Here is a 20,751-nt window from a genome sequence, read left to right on the forward strand (position 1 = left end):
ACAGGTCCCTTGGACTGCAAGGAGATCCAACCGGTCCATTCTGAAGGAGATCAGTCCCGGGATTTCTTTGGAAGGAATGATGCTGAAGCTGAAACTCCAGTACTTTGGCCACCTCATGCGAAGAGTTGACTCACTGGAAAGGACTCTGATGCTGGGAGGGATTGGGAGCAGGAGGAGAAGGGGAGGACAGAGGATGAGATGGCTGGATGGCATCACTGACTCGATGGACGTGAGTCTGAGTGAACTCTGGGAGTTGGTGATGGACAGGAAGGCCTGGTGTGCTGGGATTCATGGGGTCACAAAGAGTCGGACACGACTGAGTGACTGAACTGAACTGAACTGAGTTCCCTGACCATGGATTGAACCCAGACCCTCAGTGGTGAAAGTGTGGAGTCCTAACCACTGGACTGCCAGGAAATTCCCTATTACTTCCAATTTAGATCCGGAGAAGGAAATGGCAACCCACTCCAGTATTCTTGCCTGGAAAATCCCATGGACGGAGGAACCTGGTAGGCTACTACAGTCCATGGGGTTGCAAAGAATCAGACACGACCAAGAGACTTCACTTTCTTTCTTTGTTTTTCAATCTAGATAAGGAAATGAGAGCTCAGACCCCAACACAATGCCAGTGATCTCTTCCTCCTGGTGCCCATGCCTTTGTATAGTCCTTTCTCCTTGAGCGCAGATACAACCTGTGACTGACTTCTATCTGATAGAATAGGAAAAAAGTGATGCAATGTCACCACTCCTGTGATTACATTATATGATATGATTCTAGCTTAGCATTCCCTAAGAAAGGCAATGCCAAAGGATGCTCAAACTACTGCACAATTGCACTCATCTCACATGCTAGCAAAGTAATGCTTAAAATTCTCCAAGCCAGGCTTCAACAATACGTGAACTGTGAACTTCCAGATGTTCAAGCTGGTTTTAGAAAAGGCAGAGGAACCAGAGATCAAGTTGCCAACATCCACTGGATCATCAAAAAAGCAAGAGAGTTCCAGAAAAACATCTATTTCTGCTTTATTGACTATGCCAAAGCCTTTGACTGTGTGGATCACAATAAACTGTGGAAAATTCTGAAAGAGATGGGAATACCAGACTACCTGACCTGCCTCTTGAGGAACCTATATGCAGGTCAGGAAGCAACAGTTAGAACTGGACATGGAACAACAGACTGGTTCCAAATAGGAAAAGGAGTACGTTAAGGCTGTATATTGTCACCCTGCTTATTTAATTTATATACAGAGTACATCATGAGAAACACTGGGCTGGATGAAGCACAAGCTGGAATCAAGATTACTGGGAGAAGTATCAATAACCTCAGATATTCAGCTGACACCACCCTTATGGCAGAAAGTGAAGAAGAACTAAAGAGCCTCTTGATGAAAGTGAAAGAGGAGAGTGAAAAAGTTGGCTTAAAGCTCAAATTCAGAAAACAAAGATCATGGCATCTGGTCCCATCACTTCATGGCAAATAGATGGAGAAACAGTGGAAACAGTGGCAAACTTCCCACTCCAGTATTCTTGCCTAGAGAATCCCAGGGATGGGGGAGCCTGGTGGGCTGCCGTCTATGGGGTTGCACAGAGTCGGACATGACTGAAGTGACTTAGCAGCAGCAGCAGCAAAATCACTGCGGATGGTGACTGTAGCCATGAAATTAAAAGACACTTACTCCTTGGAAGGAAAGTTATGACCAACCTAGACAGCATATTAAAAAGCAGAGACATTACTTTGCCAAAAAAGGTCCGTCTAGTCAAGGCTATGGTTTTTCCAGTAGTCATGTATGGATGTGAGAGTTGGACTATAAAGAAAGCTGAGCACCACAGAATTGATGCTTTTGAACTGTGGTGTTGGAAAAGACTCTTGAGAGTCCCTTGGACTGCAAGGAGATCCAACCAGTCCATCCTAAAGGAAATCAGCCCTGAATGTTCAATGGAAGGAATGATGCTAAAGCTGAAACTCCAATACTTTGACCACCTGATGCAAAGAGCTGACTCATTGGAAAAGACCCTGATGCTGGGAAAGATTGAAGGTGGGAGGAGAAGGAGACGACAGAGGATGAGATGGTTGGATGGCATCACCAACTCAATGGACATGAGTTTGAGAAAACTCTGGGAGTTGGTGATGGACAGGGAGGCCTGGTGTGCTGCAGTCCATGGGCTTGCAAAGAGTTGTACATGACTGAGCAATTGAACTGAACTGAGCTTAGCATACTGTGCTGTGCTTAGTCGCTCAGTCACGTCTGACTCTTTGCAACCCCATGGACTGTAGCCCATCAGGCTTCTCTGTCCATGGGGATTCTCCAGGCATGAATACTAGGGTGGGTTGCCATGCCCTTCAGGGAATCTTCCCAACCCAGGGATTGAACCTAGGTTTCCCACATTGTAGGTGGATTCTTTCCCATCTGAGCCACCAGGGAAACCCAAGAATACTGGAGTGGGTAGCCTATCTCTTTTCCAGGGCATCTTCCTGATCCAGGAATCCAACCAGGGTTTCCTGCATTGCAGGCGGATTCTTTACCAGCCGAGCTACCAGGGAAGCCTCTAGCTTAGCATACTGGAGCTATAGGCTCTCCTGATGACCTTGAGGAAGCCAACGGCCATATAAACTGCCCATAGAGCCACATGACAGGGAACTAGTGATGGTCTCTAGGGTTTATGGGTAGCCTAGCTGACAATCAGCTACACCTCCAGGGAAATGAATTCCACCAACACCCTGAATGAGCTTGAAAGCAGATTCTTCCCCAGTTAAGCCTCCAAATGAAAACACAGCTGACCAACATCTTCACTGCAGCTTTATGAGAGCCCCCAGCAGAGGGTTCAGCTAAGTTGTGCTTGGACCCTTGGACCAAGGAAACCCTTAGAAAATAAACATATTATTTTAAGCTGCTCATTTTGTAGTAATTTGTTATGTGGCAATATTCTCACAATTAGAGAATATAAAATGGTCTTAAAAATCATTCAAAGATTAATAAATATCAGTGGCTCATTATTTATTGTAGAAATGTTTAAAATAAAGATTTCAGCTACTTCAATCAATAGTCAAAACTAAGCAACCCACTGAGATACTTTTTTTTCTTTATACTTTTTAAAATTGTCACAATGAATATTTACTTTTTAAAAAGTTATTTTTTGGCTGTGCTGGGGCTTCATTGCTTGGGTGGCTTTTCTCTAGCTATGGCAAGTGGGGCTACTCTTTAGTTGAAGTGGGGGGGGCTTCTTATTGCAGTGGCTTCTCTTGTTGCAAAGCACCAGCGCTAGGGCATGCAGGTTTTAGTAGCTGGAGCTCCCAGGCTATAGAGCACAGGCTCAGTAGCTGTGGCCCACTGGCTTAGTTGCCCTGGGACATGTGGTATCTTCACAAACCAGGGATTGAACTTGTGTCTCCTGCATTGGCAGGCAGATTCTTTACTATTGAGCCACCAGGGAAGCCCTGAACATTTCCTTTTTAAATACTAAAAAAGACGATGGCACCCCACTCCAGTACTCTTGCCTGGAAAATCCCATGGACTGAGGAGCTGGTGGGCTGCAGTCAATGGGGTTTCGAAGAGTCGGACACGACTGAGTGACTTCACTTTCATGCATTGGAGAAGGAAATGGCAATCCACTCCAGTGTTCTTTCCTGGAGAATCCCAGGGACGGGGGAGCCTGGTGGGCTGCCGTCTATGGGGTCGCACAGAGTCGGACACGACTGAAGCGACTTAGCAGCCAAATTATTATTAATAAACCACTCTGGCCCTAAATCCATCAGTTTTAATTTTATTGCACTGATAGCAGCCCTAACTTTAGCACTGTTGCTGCTGCTGCTGCTAAGTCGCTTCAGTCGTGTCCGACTCTGTGCGACCCCATAGATGGCAGCCCACCAGGCTCCCCCATCCCTGAGATTCTCCAGGCAAGAATACTGGAGTGGGTTGCCATTTCCTTTTCCAATGCATGAAAATAAAAAGTGAAAGTGAAGTTGCTCAGTCGTGTCGACTCCTAGCGACCCCATGGGCTGCAGCCCACCAGGCTCCTCCGTCTAGTACTAACAATCCCCAAAACTAACAAAGTCCAACCTTAGTACTAACAATCTGACTTCCAAGTGATCGAGTTCTTTGGAAGATGTGCTGTACCCTAGGAACTGAAGCAAGAGACTTGAGGATGAGAAAAGGAGTTAAAATAAGGAAGGGCTCAAGTAACAGGCAAAAAGTTGTGTTGGAAAGGAGGAACCTCCCTGTGGGACCCCCTGTGGAGGCCTAGGCAAGAAGCAAGTTGAACTTCTTGAAAGCTTGGGAAGTGGTCAAGGGAGCAGATGAGTCTCTGGTCCACAGCCCAGCCTGTACTGTTTATCACTGTGATGGTTAAAGCTCCCTCAAGGTTAATTTGTGTTTATTAGATTCAGAATATGGCAGCCAAGTAGTATCCACAATAGGGAGATGAATTAGCCTGCTTCCTCCAAGGTAACTAGTCATTTGAGAATACCTTCCTATGGAGCAGATTAATTTGCAGGCTCTAACCCAACTGGAGGAACATAGACTTGATGCTTCTTCTTCCTCCTTCCCCAGGGGAAGGCCAAAGACACACTCTGTGTAAGATAGAACGACTAACAGACAGATAGAAAGAGAAAGAAAGAGAAGTTATCGTATGGACTCCAAGAGAAATGGTTGAAATCAAAATCGTCTTAATAGAATGTCAATATAATAACCCTTCATGCAAAGATGCAGCTTTCTGATCACATGTGGTTGGAAAGAGAAATATTTTTGGCCACTTTGACATCTGTGAAAACACCCTGCCCTGTTAATTCCCAAATAGCTTGTTTACAAGTTAATGTGCCACGGTAGGCAAGTGTGGAGTGGTCATGAGAAACACTGCAAGGATGTGCTAAAATCAGTCCTTCAGCAAGGCAACTCATTTAAGTTAAATTTAAAAAACAGAAAAGAGAATAATATATTCTTACCTTCTTTGCTGAAATCTCCAAACTTACCTGTATACACATTCACATGTGTATGATTGATGGTCTTTGAGGGCTTAGGAGGGGGAACAATGATAGCCAAACACAAGTGAGGTAATGATATTTTTCCTACTTCATCAAAGATCATAACCTATGGTAGCCAGAATTCTAAGATGTCCTCTTCTCAAGATTCCTCCCCGTGATGTTCAAGTTTACGTTGGAGATACTGCATTTGGTTCTGCTGCTGCTGCTAAGTTGCTTTAGTCATGTCCGACTCTGTGTGACCCCATGGACTGCAGCTTACCAGGCTCCTCCGTCCATGGGATTTTCCAGGCAAGAGTACTGGAGTGGGTTGCCATTGCCTTCTCCCCATTTGGTTATAGATCACTGTAATAAAACAAATATCACAATAAAGCAAGTCATAGAAATTTTTTGATTTCTTCGTGCATATGAAAGTTATGTTTACACCACAGTGTTGTCTATTAAGAGTGCAATGACAGCATTATGTCTAAAGAAAATAACGTACATATTTTAACTGATACTTTATTGCTAAAAAAACAGTTAACTATCACCTGAAAAAGCAGGGTTGCCGCAAAACCTCAATGTGTAAGAACTCAGGATCTGCAAGGTTCAATAAAACAAAGTGCAATAAAATGACGTATGCCTATGCACAGATTTGTATAACTCCCTTCACATGTAAATATGATGGCCTGTAATTTCTGTGACTATGTTGCCTTCTATGGCAAAGGTAAAGTGATTTTGCAGATGTAATCAAGGTCTGTAATCAGTCGACTTTGAGTTAATTGAAGAGGAAATTATCCTGGTTGGACAGACAGGAGTTTGAGCAAGCTCTGGGACATGGTGAAGGACAGGAAAGCCTGGCATGCTGCAGTCCATGGGGTCGCAAAGAGTCCTACACGACTGAGCCACTGAAAAACAACAGTAAACAGATGAGCCTTTCAAAAGAGGGTCAGAAGAATCTCTGCTGGCCTTTTTTTTAAAAAAAAATATTTATTTATTTGGCCATTTCAGGTAGTAGTTGTGACATGCAAACTCTTCGTCAAGGCATGTGAGATCTAGTTCCCAGACCAGGGAAGGAACCCAGACCCCTATACTGTGAGCACGGAGTCTCAGCTGGACCACCAGGAAAGTCCCTCTGGTGGCCTTTAAGAATCAAGTCTTCATGAGTTCTAAAGAGGCAAGAAAAGGAATTCTCTGAATAACCTTGTGAACTTGGAAGAGGACTTTAAGCCTCAGATAAAAGTATAGCCTTGACCTTTGAGTAGAATGTTAGCAGTGAGTTTTTCATAAGTGACATTTATCATGGTGAGAAAATTCCCTTCTACTCCTAGTTTGTTGAAGATTTTCATCATGAAAAGGTGCTGGATATTTTCAAATGCTTTTTCAGCATTAAATGAGATGATCATGTATTTTTTTTTCCCCTTCATTCTGGTAATGTGGTATAGTTTTCATAAGTTAACCAACTCTTGTCTTCTGGGATAAATTCCACTTGTTTATCATGTATACTCCTCTTAGCATGCTGCTGGGTTAGGTTGTTACTATTTTTTGAAGATTTTTTTCATCCATATTAATAAGGGATATTGGTCTTCACTTGCCCTTTGTTGTGATGGTTTTAGTATCAGGGTAAAACTGGGGTCACAGAGTAGGTTAGGAATGCTTCTTCCTTTTTTATTTTTGTAGGAGTTTGGTGTTAATTCTTTGCATGTTTGGTAGAGTTCACCAGTGAAGCCTTCTGGCCCTAGGCTCTTTTGGGGAGAAAGTTTTTGATTTCTGTTTCAGTTTTTACTTGTTATAAGTCAGTTCACATTTTTCTGTTTCTTCTTCTTTTTTTTTTTTGGCTGCTCCAGGCGGCTTGTGGGATCTCAACTACCCAACCAGGGAGTGAACCCTAGCCACGGCAGTGAAAGTGCCAAATTCTAACTATTAGAACACCAGGAACTCCTCCCAGTTTTTCTCTTCTTGAGTCAGTTTTGGTAGTATGTATTTTTCTAGGAGTTTGTCCAGTTTGTTTAATTATCTAATTTGTTAGCATATAATTGATCATGAAACTGAAAGTCACTGAGTCGTGTCTGGTTCTTTGAGACCTCAAGGACTATATAGTCCATGGAATTCTCCAGGTCAGAATACTGGAGTGGTTAGCTGTTCCCTTCTCCAGGGGATCTTCCCAAACGAAGGATCCAACCCAGGTTTCCCGAATTGCAGGTGGATTATTCACCAGCTGAGCCACCAGGGAAGCCCATAGTTGGGCATAGTATATTTCTATAATACTTTTTGCCTCTGTTAGGTCCCCACTTTCAATTTGATTTTAGTTAATTTACATTTTCTTTGTTTTTCTTAATCTAGCTAAATGTTTGTTCCTTTTGTTGTTTTCAAAGAATTAACTTTCGGTTTTATTAGTTCTTTTGTTTTTCTATTCTTTATTTCATTTATATCTGCTCTAATATTTATTATCTTCCTTCTGCTAGCTTTGGTTATAACTTGCTCCTTTCTCTTAGTTAATTGGGGTATTGTTGTGGTTATGGTTTAGTCTCTAAGTCGTGTCCGGCTCTTGCGACCCCATGGACTGTAGCCCGCCAGACTCCTCTGTCCATGGGATTTTCCAGGCAAGGATACTGGAGTGGGTTGCCGTTTCCTTCTCCAGATCTTCCAGATCTAGGGATCGAACCAGGTCTCCTGTGCTGCAGGTGGTCTCCTGCATTGCAGGCGGATTCTCTCTTGACTGAGCCACCAGGGAAGCCATTGATTTGGGATCTTTCTTCTTTTTTGATGTGAGCATTTTTCAGCTATAAATTTCTCTCTGAGGACTGTTTGTGCTGCATTCCCATGAATTCTGACACATTTTCATTTTCATTCATCTTAAATTATTTTTTACTCTTTCTTTGGATTTCTTCTTTGACTCAAAGCTTGTTTAAGAGTGTGATCCATTTCCACACATTTGCAAAATTTCCAAGTTTTCTTCTGCTATTAGTTTAATTCCATTCATTCCATGGTCACATAGGGTACGGTGTATGATGTTCAATCTTTTAAATTTATCAGGATTGTTTTGTGGCCTAATGTAGACCTATTTGGGAGAATCTTTTCGTGTTTAGCTGAGAAGAATATGCACTCTTGTTGTTGGGTGGTGTATTCTATAGATGTCTGTTAGGCCCATTTGGCTTATACTGTTGCTGTTGCTGCTGCTGCTGCTGCTAAGTCGCTTCAATCGTGTCCGACTCTGTGCAGCCCCATGGACTGTAGCCCACCAGGCTCCCCCATCCCTAGGATTCTCCAGGCAAGAACACTGGAGTGGGTTGCCATTTCCTTCTCCAGGGGATCTTCCTGACCCAGGGACTGAACTCAAGTCTCCTGCATTGACAGGAAGATTCTTTACCACTGAGCTACCTAGAGAGCCAAAAACAGTTTTACTGAGGTATAATTCATATACCATACAATTCACCAACTTAGAGTGTATAACTCAATAGTTTTTAGTATATTACATCATAAATTTGAAAAAATTATAGATTTATGTAGTAAATACATATGCTGTTTTGTTATCAATATATGTATTATACATAAAACAAATACATAAAACAAACTTGTCACAGTAACCATTTTTAAGTGTAAAATTCAGTGACATTAATTACATTTTCATGTAATCAAGCACATTTCATGTACTATGAAATCATCACCACTTCCATTTCCAAAATGTTTTCATTGCCCCAAGTAGAAACTCTGTAACCACTGAGCAGTAATTCCTCAATGCTTTTCCACCAACCTCTCCGGTGACTTCTAATCTACTTGCTATCTCTATTAACTTGAATATTATAGGTGCCTCATATAAATGGGATCACACAATATTTATCCTTTTCAGTCTGGCATACTTTACTCATTATAATGCCTTCAAGGTTCATCCATGTTATGGCATCAGAACATCACTTGTTTTTACAGCTAAATAATAGTCCATTGTATGTATATACCACATCTCGTTTGTCCATTCACCTGTTGATGAACACCTGGAGTGTTTTCACCGTTTGGCTATTGTAAATTACATTGCCATACAAATATTTGTTTGAGTAAAGGCTTTCCATTTCTTTGGGTATATACCCAGAGGTGGAATAGCTGGGTGCCTTCCCAGCTGGTGCTAGTGGTAAAGAACCTGCCTGCCAATGCAGGAGAGTTGGGAGATGTGGATTTCAGCCCTGGGTCAGGAAGATCCCATGGAGAAGGGCATGGCAACCCACTCCAGTATTCTTGCCTAGAGAATCCCATGGACAGAGGAGCCTGACAGGCTACAGTCAATTGGGTTGCAAAGAGTCGGACACAACTGAAGTGACTTAGCATGCACACGTGGAATTGCTGGATCATATTATAATTCTTGTTTCATTATCTTTTTATTGTGTCAAATGCACATAGAATAAAATCTATCATTTTAATCTTTTTTTTTCCATTCTAACCATTTTTAACTGTACACTTTAGTGGCATTAACTTCATTTGGATTGTTATTCAACCATCACCATCACCTACCTCTAGAATTTTCATCTTCCTATTAGAATTTCCAGTGAAATAGTGTAAGTGTGGCAGATCATGGAGGTAGAGAAGTAACAGATAAGACAAAGTTTGTACAGTTTAGCACTTGGAATTATAATTGGACTCACTGTCGATTGGCAACTTTTTCTGTGATGGAATGCTTGAGAGGACTCCAAGGGTTCATGGGAACACAAAATACTGCTGGAATTTATGTTCCCAAGCCAACAGGAAGGTAAGGATTGCTCTCTCATCTTTCTGGGAAAACAAAACAAAACACATCTTAAGATTTCACAAGAGTCTTGTTACTTGACTCAGGTTCTCATGGTTGGTGAACCTAATTTGGGAGGACAAAGGAAAAGCAGGGGTATTTGTGGGCTGGGATTGGAGGGGACATGGGAATGATGCAAGTGTGCTTCTGCTCCCAAAGGCATTTTTTTTTAAATTTATTTATTTTAAATTATTTTTGGCTGCACTGGGTCTTTGCTGTTGCTCATGGACTTAGTTGCTCCAAGGCATGTGGGATCTTCCAAGACCAGGGATCAAACCTGTGTCCCATGCATTGCAAGGTAGATTCCTAACCTCTGGACCACGTCGGAAGCCTCCAAAGACAGATTCTGACTGGCAACAGATGTGTGGCAGCTGATATTGTCCTTACTTGTGAGTGTAGGGACTCACAAGTAGAGGGCCTTCAACCCAGCCTGACACACAGGTCAAAGATTTTGGCTCCCTGGAACTTCCCTGGTGGTCCAGTGGTTGAGAATCCACCTGCCAGTGCAGGGGACATGAGTTCAATCCCTGATCTGGGAAGATCCCACATATTGTGGAAAAAATAAGCCCGTGCACCACAAGTGTGGTACTGAGCCCACACACTGCAACTGCTGAAGCCCGCAAATCTAGAGCCCGTGCTCTGCAACAAGAGAATCCACAGCAATGAGAAGCCCACTCACTGCAACTACCGAAAGCCTGCATTTAGCAATGAAGAGTGCTGCGAAAGGTAAATAAATAAATAAAACATTTTTTAAAAGGATTATGGCCCCTAATATGTACGCGTTTCCGACAAGTTTGGCCACAGAAATGCTTGAGCTGACTCCTCAGACACCAGCCTTTGGTGTTTCTCAAACCTAAGCATGTTGGGATATATTTTTTAAAAAAGAATCAAAAGCACTATTATGTACAAAGATTATTAACCCTTTTATCTTACATGTGAAGTAACTGAATCAGAGGAGTTAGGTGATTCGCTGAAGCTCATAGAGTGGGTAGCCTCATTGTAAGCTTGAATCAGTGCCTTGAGTTCAGTGCTCATTTCATTCTATCACATTGTTTCTCTTCAAAAGGCTGGCCCTATCTAAAATGTCAGATGATTTCCTCTAAATCTGTTTCAGAATTCAAACAATTTCAGCTTAAGCACTGGCATGATAAGTTCCAACAGAGTCATTAGTATTCATTTTCCAAAACATTTTTTTCTCTTGAGCATTTATCCCATTTTTCTTTGGCACTGGTATCCTTGCTTCTACTGCTTTGGGTAGGGCTGACACCCATCTAACTTATGAGTGACATGACATCCAGATGGATCATGACCTCAGCATTTGATTCAAGGATAAAGTCATTGTCCCACAAGGAGACTTTTGCTGAGACTGTTGGGAGGAGGTGGGGAACCTCTTTTCTGGCTGAACTTCTAGCAGCAAGGATGAATGGAGCCAGGAGCTTGAGGCCACTTTCACTACAGAGGAAGCCAAGAAAAGGAGAAAATGAGAGCTGGAGAAAAACTGAAGAAAGAAAATGAGAGCTGGAGAAAAAACTGAATTCTGAAGATGTAGGTTGAGCTCCTAAGTCAAAACACATATTAATCTAGAACTTTTGCGTGTTGTTTTTTTTCCCCAGTAATATGATCTAAGAGATTTTCTCTTTTGGTTAAGCCAGTTCAAGTTGAATTTTCTGTCTTTTGAGATGAAAAGATCCCAACTAATATAACATTGTTTTGATTGTTTAAAAATAATTTTAGGAAGGAAGAGAATGAAAGTCACTAGAGAGTAACATTTTAAAGTATCGTATCTATTTATGAGTCAAGAGCTTGAATTAGTTAGGGCTGCTTTCAGCTTAAGTTACAAAAACAACTTAAACAAGAAAGATATTTATGTCTTCATAGAAAAAGAAGTCTGTAAGCAGAAAAGCAAGGAAGGGTTGGTTAACTCATCACACCACACCACTGAGGGCCCAGAATCCTTTCTACGGGCATAGATTGGGAATCTCACTTAAGTACTTCTATACAATCAGAGTCTCTAGCTCTGCTAGTCACAGATATGAGTCATCACAGTGAAAAGCCATGGCTTTGCATCCAGTGTGCAGATATATGCCATTTTGCAGGTTCTTGAATAAAGAGGAAGTTGTATCTTCTTGAGAAAGCCTTGGAACAGCCAAAAAATTATCTTATAATTCTCCCCACTATTTTCTCTCCCACAACCTCTCCCAAAACCAGCAGCCATTTTCCCAATCAAGTGGGCACTAGGAAGGGGAAAGTTCTCTTTAACGAACTCCTATATACTGGCTATGAGTAAGCCCATCCGCGTGGGCACCCAAGAGGACACTGAGACCCACTGATCAGAGCGGTAGCTTATGAAGGTCACGTGGTTAATCAACTCTCGTCTAGAGCTCATTGTACAAATATGTTAGCGAACCATCTATATAGTTCATTCCCTGGTTCCTGAATACATAGTTGGAACAGACATGCTTGGCAACTAGAAGAATATGCATATTGGCCGCCTGATCTATGGAGTGAAACATAACGGTAAGGAAGTCCAAACAGAAGTCCTGTAACTGCCCTTCCTTGTCAAAACAATAAACTCAAAGCAAATCACATCCCTAAGGGAACTGTAGAGATTAGTGCCACTATCAGACTTAAAAAAGGTGGAGACAGTGATTCCTGTCACCCCTCTATTGAACTTTGCTCTTTAGCCTGCAAAGGAAGGTGCCTCTTGTGTATTATTACAAAATTAACCAGGTAGTGACTGAATTGTAGCTACTGTTTTAGATGTGGTCTCTAGTGGAGCATACCATTGTGTAACTCCAGCTATTGCTGATCTACAAAGAGCTTTTTTCTCGGTACCGTTTGACAAGCATCATTGCAAACACATTGCTCATATCCAGCAGGAGCAGCTGCACCCCTTTCATGTCTTTCTTCAAGGTTATATAAAGTCTACTGCTCTCTGTCATAATCTAGTTTATAGAGACATTGATTGTCTCACCGTCTTACAGAGAATATCGTGCTGGTCCACTCCAATAATGTCATTACATTAACTTGATTTGGAGGGCCAGAAGTGGTAAGAACCCTAGATGCCTTAGTAAGACACATGCTTACCAGTGGATAGCAGATAATCTCTAGGAAAATTTACATCTTATCACTTTAAAGAAGTTGCCAGGAGTCTAGTAGTCTGGGGCACATCAGAATATCCTGTCTAAAATATAAGGCAAATTGTACCTTTAGCTGCTAAAAAAGAGGGAGAAACACTGGAGCCTTTTTGTCTTTTAGACAAGGTATATCACTTTTATATTGCTTTGTATAAGCCAGTCTTGAGTAGTTCCTAAAACAAGAGAAAACTCTGCAGGGCAAGCTTCTCTGTCATGTGGGCCATATGACCCAGCAAAGCCTGTGTTGTCACGTGTCTGTTACAGACTGTCATACAACATGGATCCTCTGTCAAATGTTAATGGTAGAATCCCAGTGCGAAACTCTGAGAGTTTAGTTCAAAATTAAGTCCTCTTCTGTTGATAAATATTTTTCCTTTTGAGAAATAGCTTCTGCTTTCTCCTGAGTTGTGGCTGAAATGAAATGCTTGACCATAGAATGCAAACTGAGGTATATGCTTTGAACACGTGACCAACATATGGTGCTCCCATACTCAATAGGTTCAGGAACCAAGGCATCAACATGGCTTTACTCATTTTTATACTATTACATAAACATCCTGGAAAAACTGTTTTGATTCCCATTTCTACACCTGTGTATTTTATTGGTTGAAATAACTTATTTTTCAAGTGAGGAATGTTTCCACCAGAGAATACCAAAGTATCTCCACTGAATTGGAGGTTGAGACAGACACTTGAACACTTGGGGTTTTTCAAGACTGAAGACAAAAGGAGAAGGGGATGACAGAGGATGAGATGGTTGGATGGCATCACCAACTCAACAGACATGAGTTTGAGCAAACTCCTGGAGATAGTAAAGGACGGTGAACCTGGTATGCTGCAGTTCATGGGGTCACAAGGAGTCGGACACAACTTAGCCACTGAACAACAACAACCAGTTGACAAGCACAGAAGAGGGTTACTGTGTTGACTGAGTCATGGGTTCCAATTACCAAGTGGAAATGGGATTCTTACTACAGAAAAGGTTAAGAAAGAACTGCGTTTGGAATCAAGAGATTCTTTGAGGCATATTTCAAAACAGTACACATAAATTCTAGTAAAATTTAATGGTAGACTACATGCATTAGGGCTCTCCAGAGAAACAGAGCCAACAGGATGTATATACATGTAAACACACACACACAGCACAGTTCTCAGGGGTGTGGTGGGTCAAAGAATCTGCCTGTCAATGCAGAAGATGCAGGTTTGATCCCTGGATTGGGAAAATCCCCTGGAGAAGGAAATGGCAACCCACTCCAGTATTCCTGCCTGGAAAAGCCCATGGACAGGGGAGCCTGGCGGGCTACAGTCCATGGGATTGCAAAGAGTCTGACATGACTGAGAGACTGAACACACACACACACACACATTTGTCTTCATATAGATAACATATACAAAAATATAAAATATATTATTAATATATGACAATGTGTAATAAAAATACACATCTTTATAATAAAGAGACCGATTATGAGGAATTGGCTTATGGATTATGGAGGCTGAGGAGCCCAGAGATCTTCAGTCAGCAAGCTGAAGATTAAGGACAGTTAATGCATTCAGTCTGAGTCCAAAAGCTTGAGAACTAGGAAAGTTGATGATATGTGTCAGGTCCAGTTTTAAAAGTCCACGGACTCTAAACCCAAGAGAAGTTGATGTTTTGAGCTAAGTCCAAGGACCAGGGGAAAAAAAAGCAATGTCGCAGCTGAAAGTAGTAAGGCAAAAGGAGTTCCCTCTTATTCAGACTTCTTGTTCTATTCAGGTCTTGAATTGTTTAAAAGAGACCCGCTCACATTAGGGAGGGAAGTCTGCTTAACTCAGTCTACTGATTCAAATGTTAGTCTTATCTGGACACTCCTCACAGAGACAGCCACAATAATGTTTGATCAAATGTCTTGGTGCCCTGTCAACAGTCAAGATGACACATGAAATTAATTATCACAGTAAAATGACCCACTAAGGACTGAGAATAAAGTCCTTCAAAAATGAATACTTGAACCACCTGCCAGGTATGGGACTACAGTCAGTTGACATGTTGGCAGAGGGAAAAGGAAATATGAACTGTGTAATGGAAAGAGGGGAGTTGTAAACATCAAGTATGGTCTTGTGACCAGTAACAGAAATGAGGACAGTAACAGCTATGCTTATTTTCATCCTTGCTTGTTGCATTAATTTCCAAGAGATGCCATAAGAAAGTATCACACATTTGGTAGATTAAAACAACAGGAATTTATTCTTTCACAGTTTTGGAGGCTAGAAGTCCAAAATCAAGGTGTTGGCAGGGCTCTGCTCTCTCTTTGAAGGGAGTAGGGAAGAATCTTTGCTGGCTTCTTCCTGGTGGCTGGCAGCCTTTGACCTTGTCTTGCAGGGCATCACTGCATTCACCCTCTGCGTCTCTTGTCACAAGGTCTTCTTCCCCATATATCTGTGTGTCCACATCTTCTTTTCTTTCCTTTTGTAAGGACACCAGTCATTGGATTCAGGGCCAACTCTATTCCAGTATGACCTAATCTTAACTTGATTACATCTACGAACACTCTTTTTTTCAAATAAGATTGTTTCACAGGTATCAGGGGTTATGTTTTTGGAGGACATAGTTCAGTCTGCAACACTTACATATGAAACCAATTATTTTCCTCCTTTTCATTTCCCAGACTAATTTTTTTTATTGAAGTCTAATTGCCATGCAACATTATATTAGTTTCAGATGTACAACCTAGAGATTTGATATTTGTACATAGTGTAACGTGTGCTAAGTTGCTTCAGTCATGTCCGACTCTTTGTGACCCTACGGACTGTAGCCCTCCAGGCTCCTCTATCCATGGGATTCTCCAGGCAAGAATACTGGAGTGGGTTGCCATGCCCTCCTCCAGAGGATCTTCTCGACCCAGGGATCGAACCTAGGTCTCTTGATTCTCCTGTATCGGCAGGCGGTTCTTTACTACTAGCGCCACCTGGGAAGCCCTGGTGCACCTGGTGCAAATGATTATCAAAGTAAGTTAACATCTGTCACCACCCAGTTACGTTTTCTTGTGATGAGCACTTTTGAGATCTATTCTCCTAGCAATTTCAAATAAGCAACATGATATTCAAAAAGTTTTAAAAATTTGTTTAGTTATTTTTGGCTGTGCTGGGTCTTTGTTGCTGCATGCGGGCTTTCTCCTGTTGTGGTCTGAGGGCTTTTCATTGAGGTGGCTTCTCTTGCTGAGGACCACAGGATCTAGGACGCATAAGGGCTTCAGCAGTTGTGGCTCAAGGGCCCAGTTGCCCTGAGACATGTGGGATTCTCCCAGGCCAGCGATCAAACCCATGTCCTCTGCACTGGCAGTTGCATTCCTAACCACGGGACCACCGATGACGCCTGCAATATGGTATTAAACCATAGTTGTTATGCTGTACGTTACATCCCCATGACATTTATTTTATAACTGGAAGTATGTACCTGATGCTGGGAGGGATTGGGGGCAGGAGGAGAAAGAGAAGAGGATGAGATGGCTGGATGGCATCACTGACTCGATGGACGTGAGTCTGAGTGAAGTCCGGGAGTTGGTGATGGACAGGGAGGCCTGGCGTGCTGCAATTCACGGGGTCGCAAAGAGTCAGACACGACTGAGTGACTGAACTGAACTGAACTGATGTACCTTTGACCTCCTTTACCCAATACACTCACCCTCCAATCACTGTTTCTGGCAACCTCCAATTTATTTTCTGTACCTATGAGAGCTTGTTTTTCTTCTTCTTTTTTTAAAATTCCATATATAAGTGAGATCACATATTATTTGTCTTTCTGTTTATTTAATTTAGCATAATGTTCTCAAGATCCATCCTTCTTGTTGCAAATGGCAAGATTTTATTCTTTTTATGGTTGAATACTATACCATTGTGTGTGTGTATACACACATCACACTTTCTTCATCCATTCCTCCATTAATTGACCTTGTGCTATGTTATATTACACAACTGCACAGACACGGCTGACTAAGCACAGCACGTGTTGTATTGTTGGGTCTGTGTGCTAAGCTGTGTCCAACTCTTTGTGACCCTATGGACTTTAGCCTACCAGGCTCCTCTGGTTATGGAATTCTCCAGGTAAGAATACTGGAGTGGGTTGCCATTTCCTCCCCCAAGGGATCTTCCTGACCCAGGGATCAAACCCAAGTGTCTTACGTCTCCTGTCTTGGCAGGTGGATTCTTTATCACTAGCGCCACCTGGGAAGTGGTGGTGGTTGTCTGAGTTTTCTCTCTTTTCTCTTGGTCTGTATAGGAAAATGTGAATTTCATTGGTGGTTGTTTACATTAAAATGTAGGTTACAGGCTATCTAGGAGGAACTGACTGAACTGGAATTAATATCTCTCAGATACAAATACGGCAATAGACGGGAATTTGTGTCTTCTCTTTTTGGGGGAGAGAGAGATGGTGCAGGTATCTTCATGTTCAACAGAATAGTTGCATCCTGTTAGGCAGATGCTTGATGTTACTTCTTTGTTACCTGTAAGTATTTAAATACAGTAGAGTGAGAATGGTCCTGAGTACTCCAGAGGGTAGACTATTCCTATTATTTGTTGGAGATCACTGATGAGAGAAGTCGTTTTGGTTTCCTGCTTCTGAGATGGAGCTTACAGCAGCTTCTGGGTTCCTCCTCAAGCAGGGCGGTTTCAGGGGTTGCAACAGCAGAGTGTGCCTTGCACTCATGGAGCTCTGACTTTGGCAGTGGCAGAGACAACGGTAGGCGACTTTGGGCTCCTGGTCTCCTGCAGCTTCAGTGAGCGTGGGCCCCTGACTTCTTGCAAAATAGCAGTTGTTTCAACACCAATAGCTTCAATGGCACAGTGGTCATGGGTCCTTGGTAACATTATTTCCTCTTCTAGTCCTGAGGGATAGTGTTCTCCAGTATTTTCTAATCTCATCTTGCTTCTGTATCCCTTTGAAAACTTTTGCAAACAATTGACTACATTCATTAAATTCCTTGTTTGAGTATTTAGCATGTTCTGTGTTTTCCTAAGTGGACACTAGCTGATACACTTTTCTTCTTGGGCACCCAACTAAGCTACATTTTTCCTCCCTTTAAGTTACATGTGGCTGACTTCTAGGCGATGGTATATAACTGAGTGATATATGCTATTTGGGTCCAAGACTTTTGAAAAGTGAGTATGCAACCTTCTCTACTTTTCCTCCACTTTCTTAAGTGTGACATAGATAACTTTAGGGGGTGGTAGAATAACAGAATAAGTCTCTGGATGGCCATGTGGAGGAAAGCATTAGGCTATTACATGAATGGTAAACAAAAATTGTATTTGAACCTTTATGTGCTTTGGTGTCCATGAGAACAGATGGTGTTACTCTAGCTGATAAAGTTATTCTCCAAATATTATACATTTTTGCTGACTATAAAGCAGCCACAAATGCATTCATAGTAATAGAGTAGTAGGTGAACAGCAAAATTAGTACATTTCTGGAACAAGGATTTATTTCTCTTACTTATGGTTGGAATACAAATTGTACTATTTTTGAATACCCCTAAATGTTTCTGAACAAATGGGAAGATAAGCCTACATATGTGCAAAAATGCAGAGAAGGCAATGGCACCCCACTCCAGTACTCTTGCCTGGAAAATCCCATGAACGGAGGAGCCTGGTGGGCTGCAGTCCATGGGGTCACCTGCTAAGAGTCGGACACAACTGAGCGATTTCACTTTCACTTTTCACTTTCCTGCATTGGAGAAGGAATGGCAACCCACTCCAGTGATCTTGCCTGGAGAATCCCAGGGACGGGGGAGCCTGGTGGGCTGCCGTCTATCGGGTCGCACAGAGTCGGACACTACTGAAGCGACTTAGCAGCAGCAGCAGCAGCAGCTTACTTTACAAAGTCAACCACAGTGTAACATGCTGTGGCTATATTTTTTTCTAAAATCTTTTTATCAACTTATTAATGCATGTCATGTGATCAATTTAACTGGTTAACAAGAAAAGAAGGAAACCAGTAAAGATCCCAAGAGAGGAGAGTTGGCAGAGAGAGAATAGCACATTTAACACTTCCAGGATGAAAACACTTTAAAATAGACTAGATATTAGGCTGGTCTATTTTGAACAAATACTGTAACTGTTAATTTTCTAAAATAAGCTCTTTTTGGTCTTTGGCATTCCATATTGGTATTTTCCTGTTTTGAACATGAAAAAGTAAGAATATTTATTTTGCTACATTGCTATTCATTGGTTATACTTTACATCTCATTATTTGATTCAGCCGGAGTACTCCTTGCTCCCTTGACTCTCAGGAAAAGTGACAGCAGGCTGACTTCGCATTCTTGCTGGGCTGTGAACCACTTATTTTAAATCCCATACACCATAATGTCATTTAAGTAAAAGCAGCCAGAGACCACTCTTACAGCCCTCTTATTTTGCTGTGTTTTGTGACTGGGGGCCACATTATGTAACGGATAGGGGTTGTTACAATGGGCAAGGTGCTTGTAAACTCTTTTCAGGAACTTGTGCTGTTTGGGGTCTACTTACCCCTCTGACTCCGTATAAAGGTAAGACACATGTCATTCAGAACCATTCTGGTCAGTTTAGAAACACACCACTAATTACCAATGGTGAACTGAAATGCTTTCAGTTTACATAAACAGAAATATAGGTCACCCTTAATCTGTGTTGTAATCTGTCCTATTCCTCGCCCTGTAAAAAGGAAGACTAAAATGTTCAGTTCAGTTCAGTCGCTCAGTCTTGTCCAACTCTTTGTGACCCCATGAATTGCAGCACGCCAGTCCTCCCTGTCCATCACCAACTCCCAGAGTTTACCCAAACTCATGTCCATCGAGTTGGTGATGCCATCCAGCCATCTCTGTCGTCCCCTTCTCCTCCTGCCCCCAATCCCTCCAAGCATCAGGGTCTTTTCCAATGATTCAACTCTTCACATCAGGTGGCCAAAGTATTGGAGTTTCAGCTTCAGCATCAGTCCTTCCAATGAACACCCAGGATGGACTGGTTGGATCTCCTTGCAGTCCAAGGGACTCTCAAGACTCTTCTCCAACACCACAGTTCAAAAGCATCAATTCTTCAGCACTCAGCCTTCTTCACAGTCCAACTCTCACATCCATACATGAACACAGGAAAAACCATAGCCTTGACTAGACGAACCTTTGTTGGCAAAGTAATGTCTCTGCTTTTGAATATGCTATCTAGGTTGGTCATAACTTTCCTTCCAAGGAGTAAGTGTCTTTTAATTTCATGGCTGCAGTCACCATCTGCAGTGATTTTGGAGCTGAAAAAAATAAAGTCTGACACTGTTTCCACTGTTTCCCCATCTATTTCCCATGAAGTAATGGGACCATATGCCATGATCTTCGTTCTCTGAATGTTGAGCTTTAAGCCAACTTTTTCACTCTCCACTTTCACTTTCATCAAGAGGCTTTTTAGTTCCTCTTCACTTTCTTCCATATGTAATCCCAAATTCACTCGTAGTACAATCAGGCCACGCTAGAACTTTAATGAAAGACTGACCCACAAGGACTCCGTTTCAGCAGCCCCGGCGGCATCCAGAGCCTCACTTCCTCCAGCCCCACCTCCAAGCTGTCCAGACGTAGTTCCCTGCCCCGCCCCTCCCCTCACAGCCAATGGGAAACGCCGCACCACCCGGGTCCGCCGCGACCACAGGGAGCCGCCTCTCCTTTGCCCCAGACTGGGGCGGGGCATCTACCCCTCCCGGCTCCAGGCTGTGCGCGTGCGCAGTCTCACTGGGCCTGTGCGAGACGCTTAGGGCTGGATTTTCCTCTCCTTCCTTCCCCCACCCTAGTCGCGCGACTTTCCCAAAGCCTACATCGCAGTGTTACTGAGGGTCCCTTTCCTAATCCCTCAGTAACACTGCGATGTAGGCTTTGGGAAAGTCGCGCGAC

At 42.5% G+C, this 20,751-nt stretch overlaps 1 protein-coding gene across 1 annotated transcript in view; it reads right to left on the reverse strand.

The window, feature by feature from the left end:
- ABHD3 (abhydrolase domain containing 3) overlaps nt 1-20,551 on the reverse strand; it is a 77,654-nt gene extending 57,103 nt beyond the window's left edge. Inside the window, exons 1-2 of the mRNA XM_010828985.1 lie at nt 20,360-20,551; nt 12,564-12,673 (exon numbers count right to left, since the gene is read on the reverse strand). Coding sequence (XP_010827287.1) covers nt 12,564-12,673; nt 20,360-20,551 — 302 coding nt within the window. The remainder of the gene's footprint in view (nt 1-12,563; nt 12,674-20,359) is intronic.
- Between the last annotated feature and the right edge of the window lie 200 nt (nt 20,552-20,751).

The sequence above is a fragment of the Bison bison genome, unplaced genomic scaffold, assembly GCF_000754665.1.
Source record: "Bison bison bison isolate TAMUID 2011002044 unplaced genomic scaffold, Bison_UMD1.0 scf7180017864498, whole genome shotgun sequence".
Lineage (NCBI taxonomy): Eukaryota > Metazoa > Chordata > Mammalia > Artiodactyla > Bovidae > Bison > Bison bison.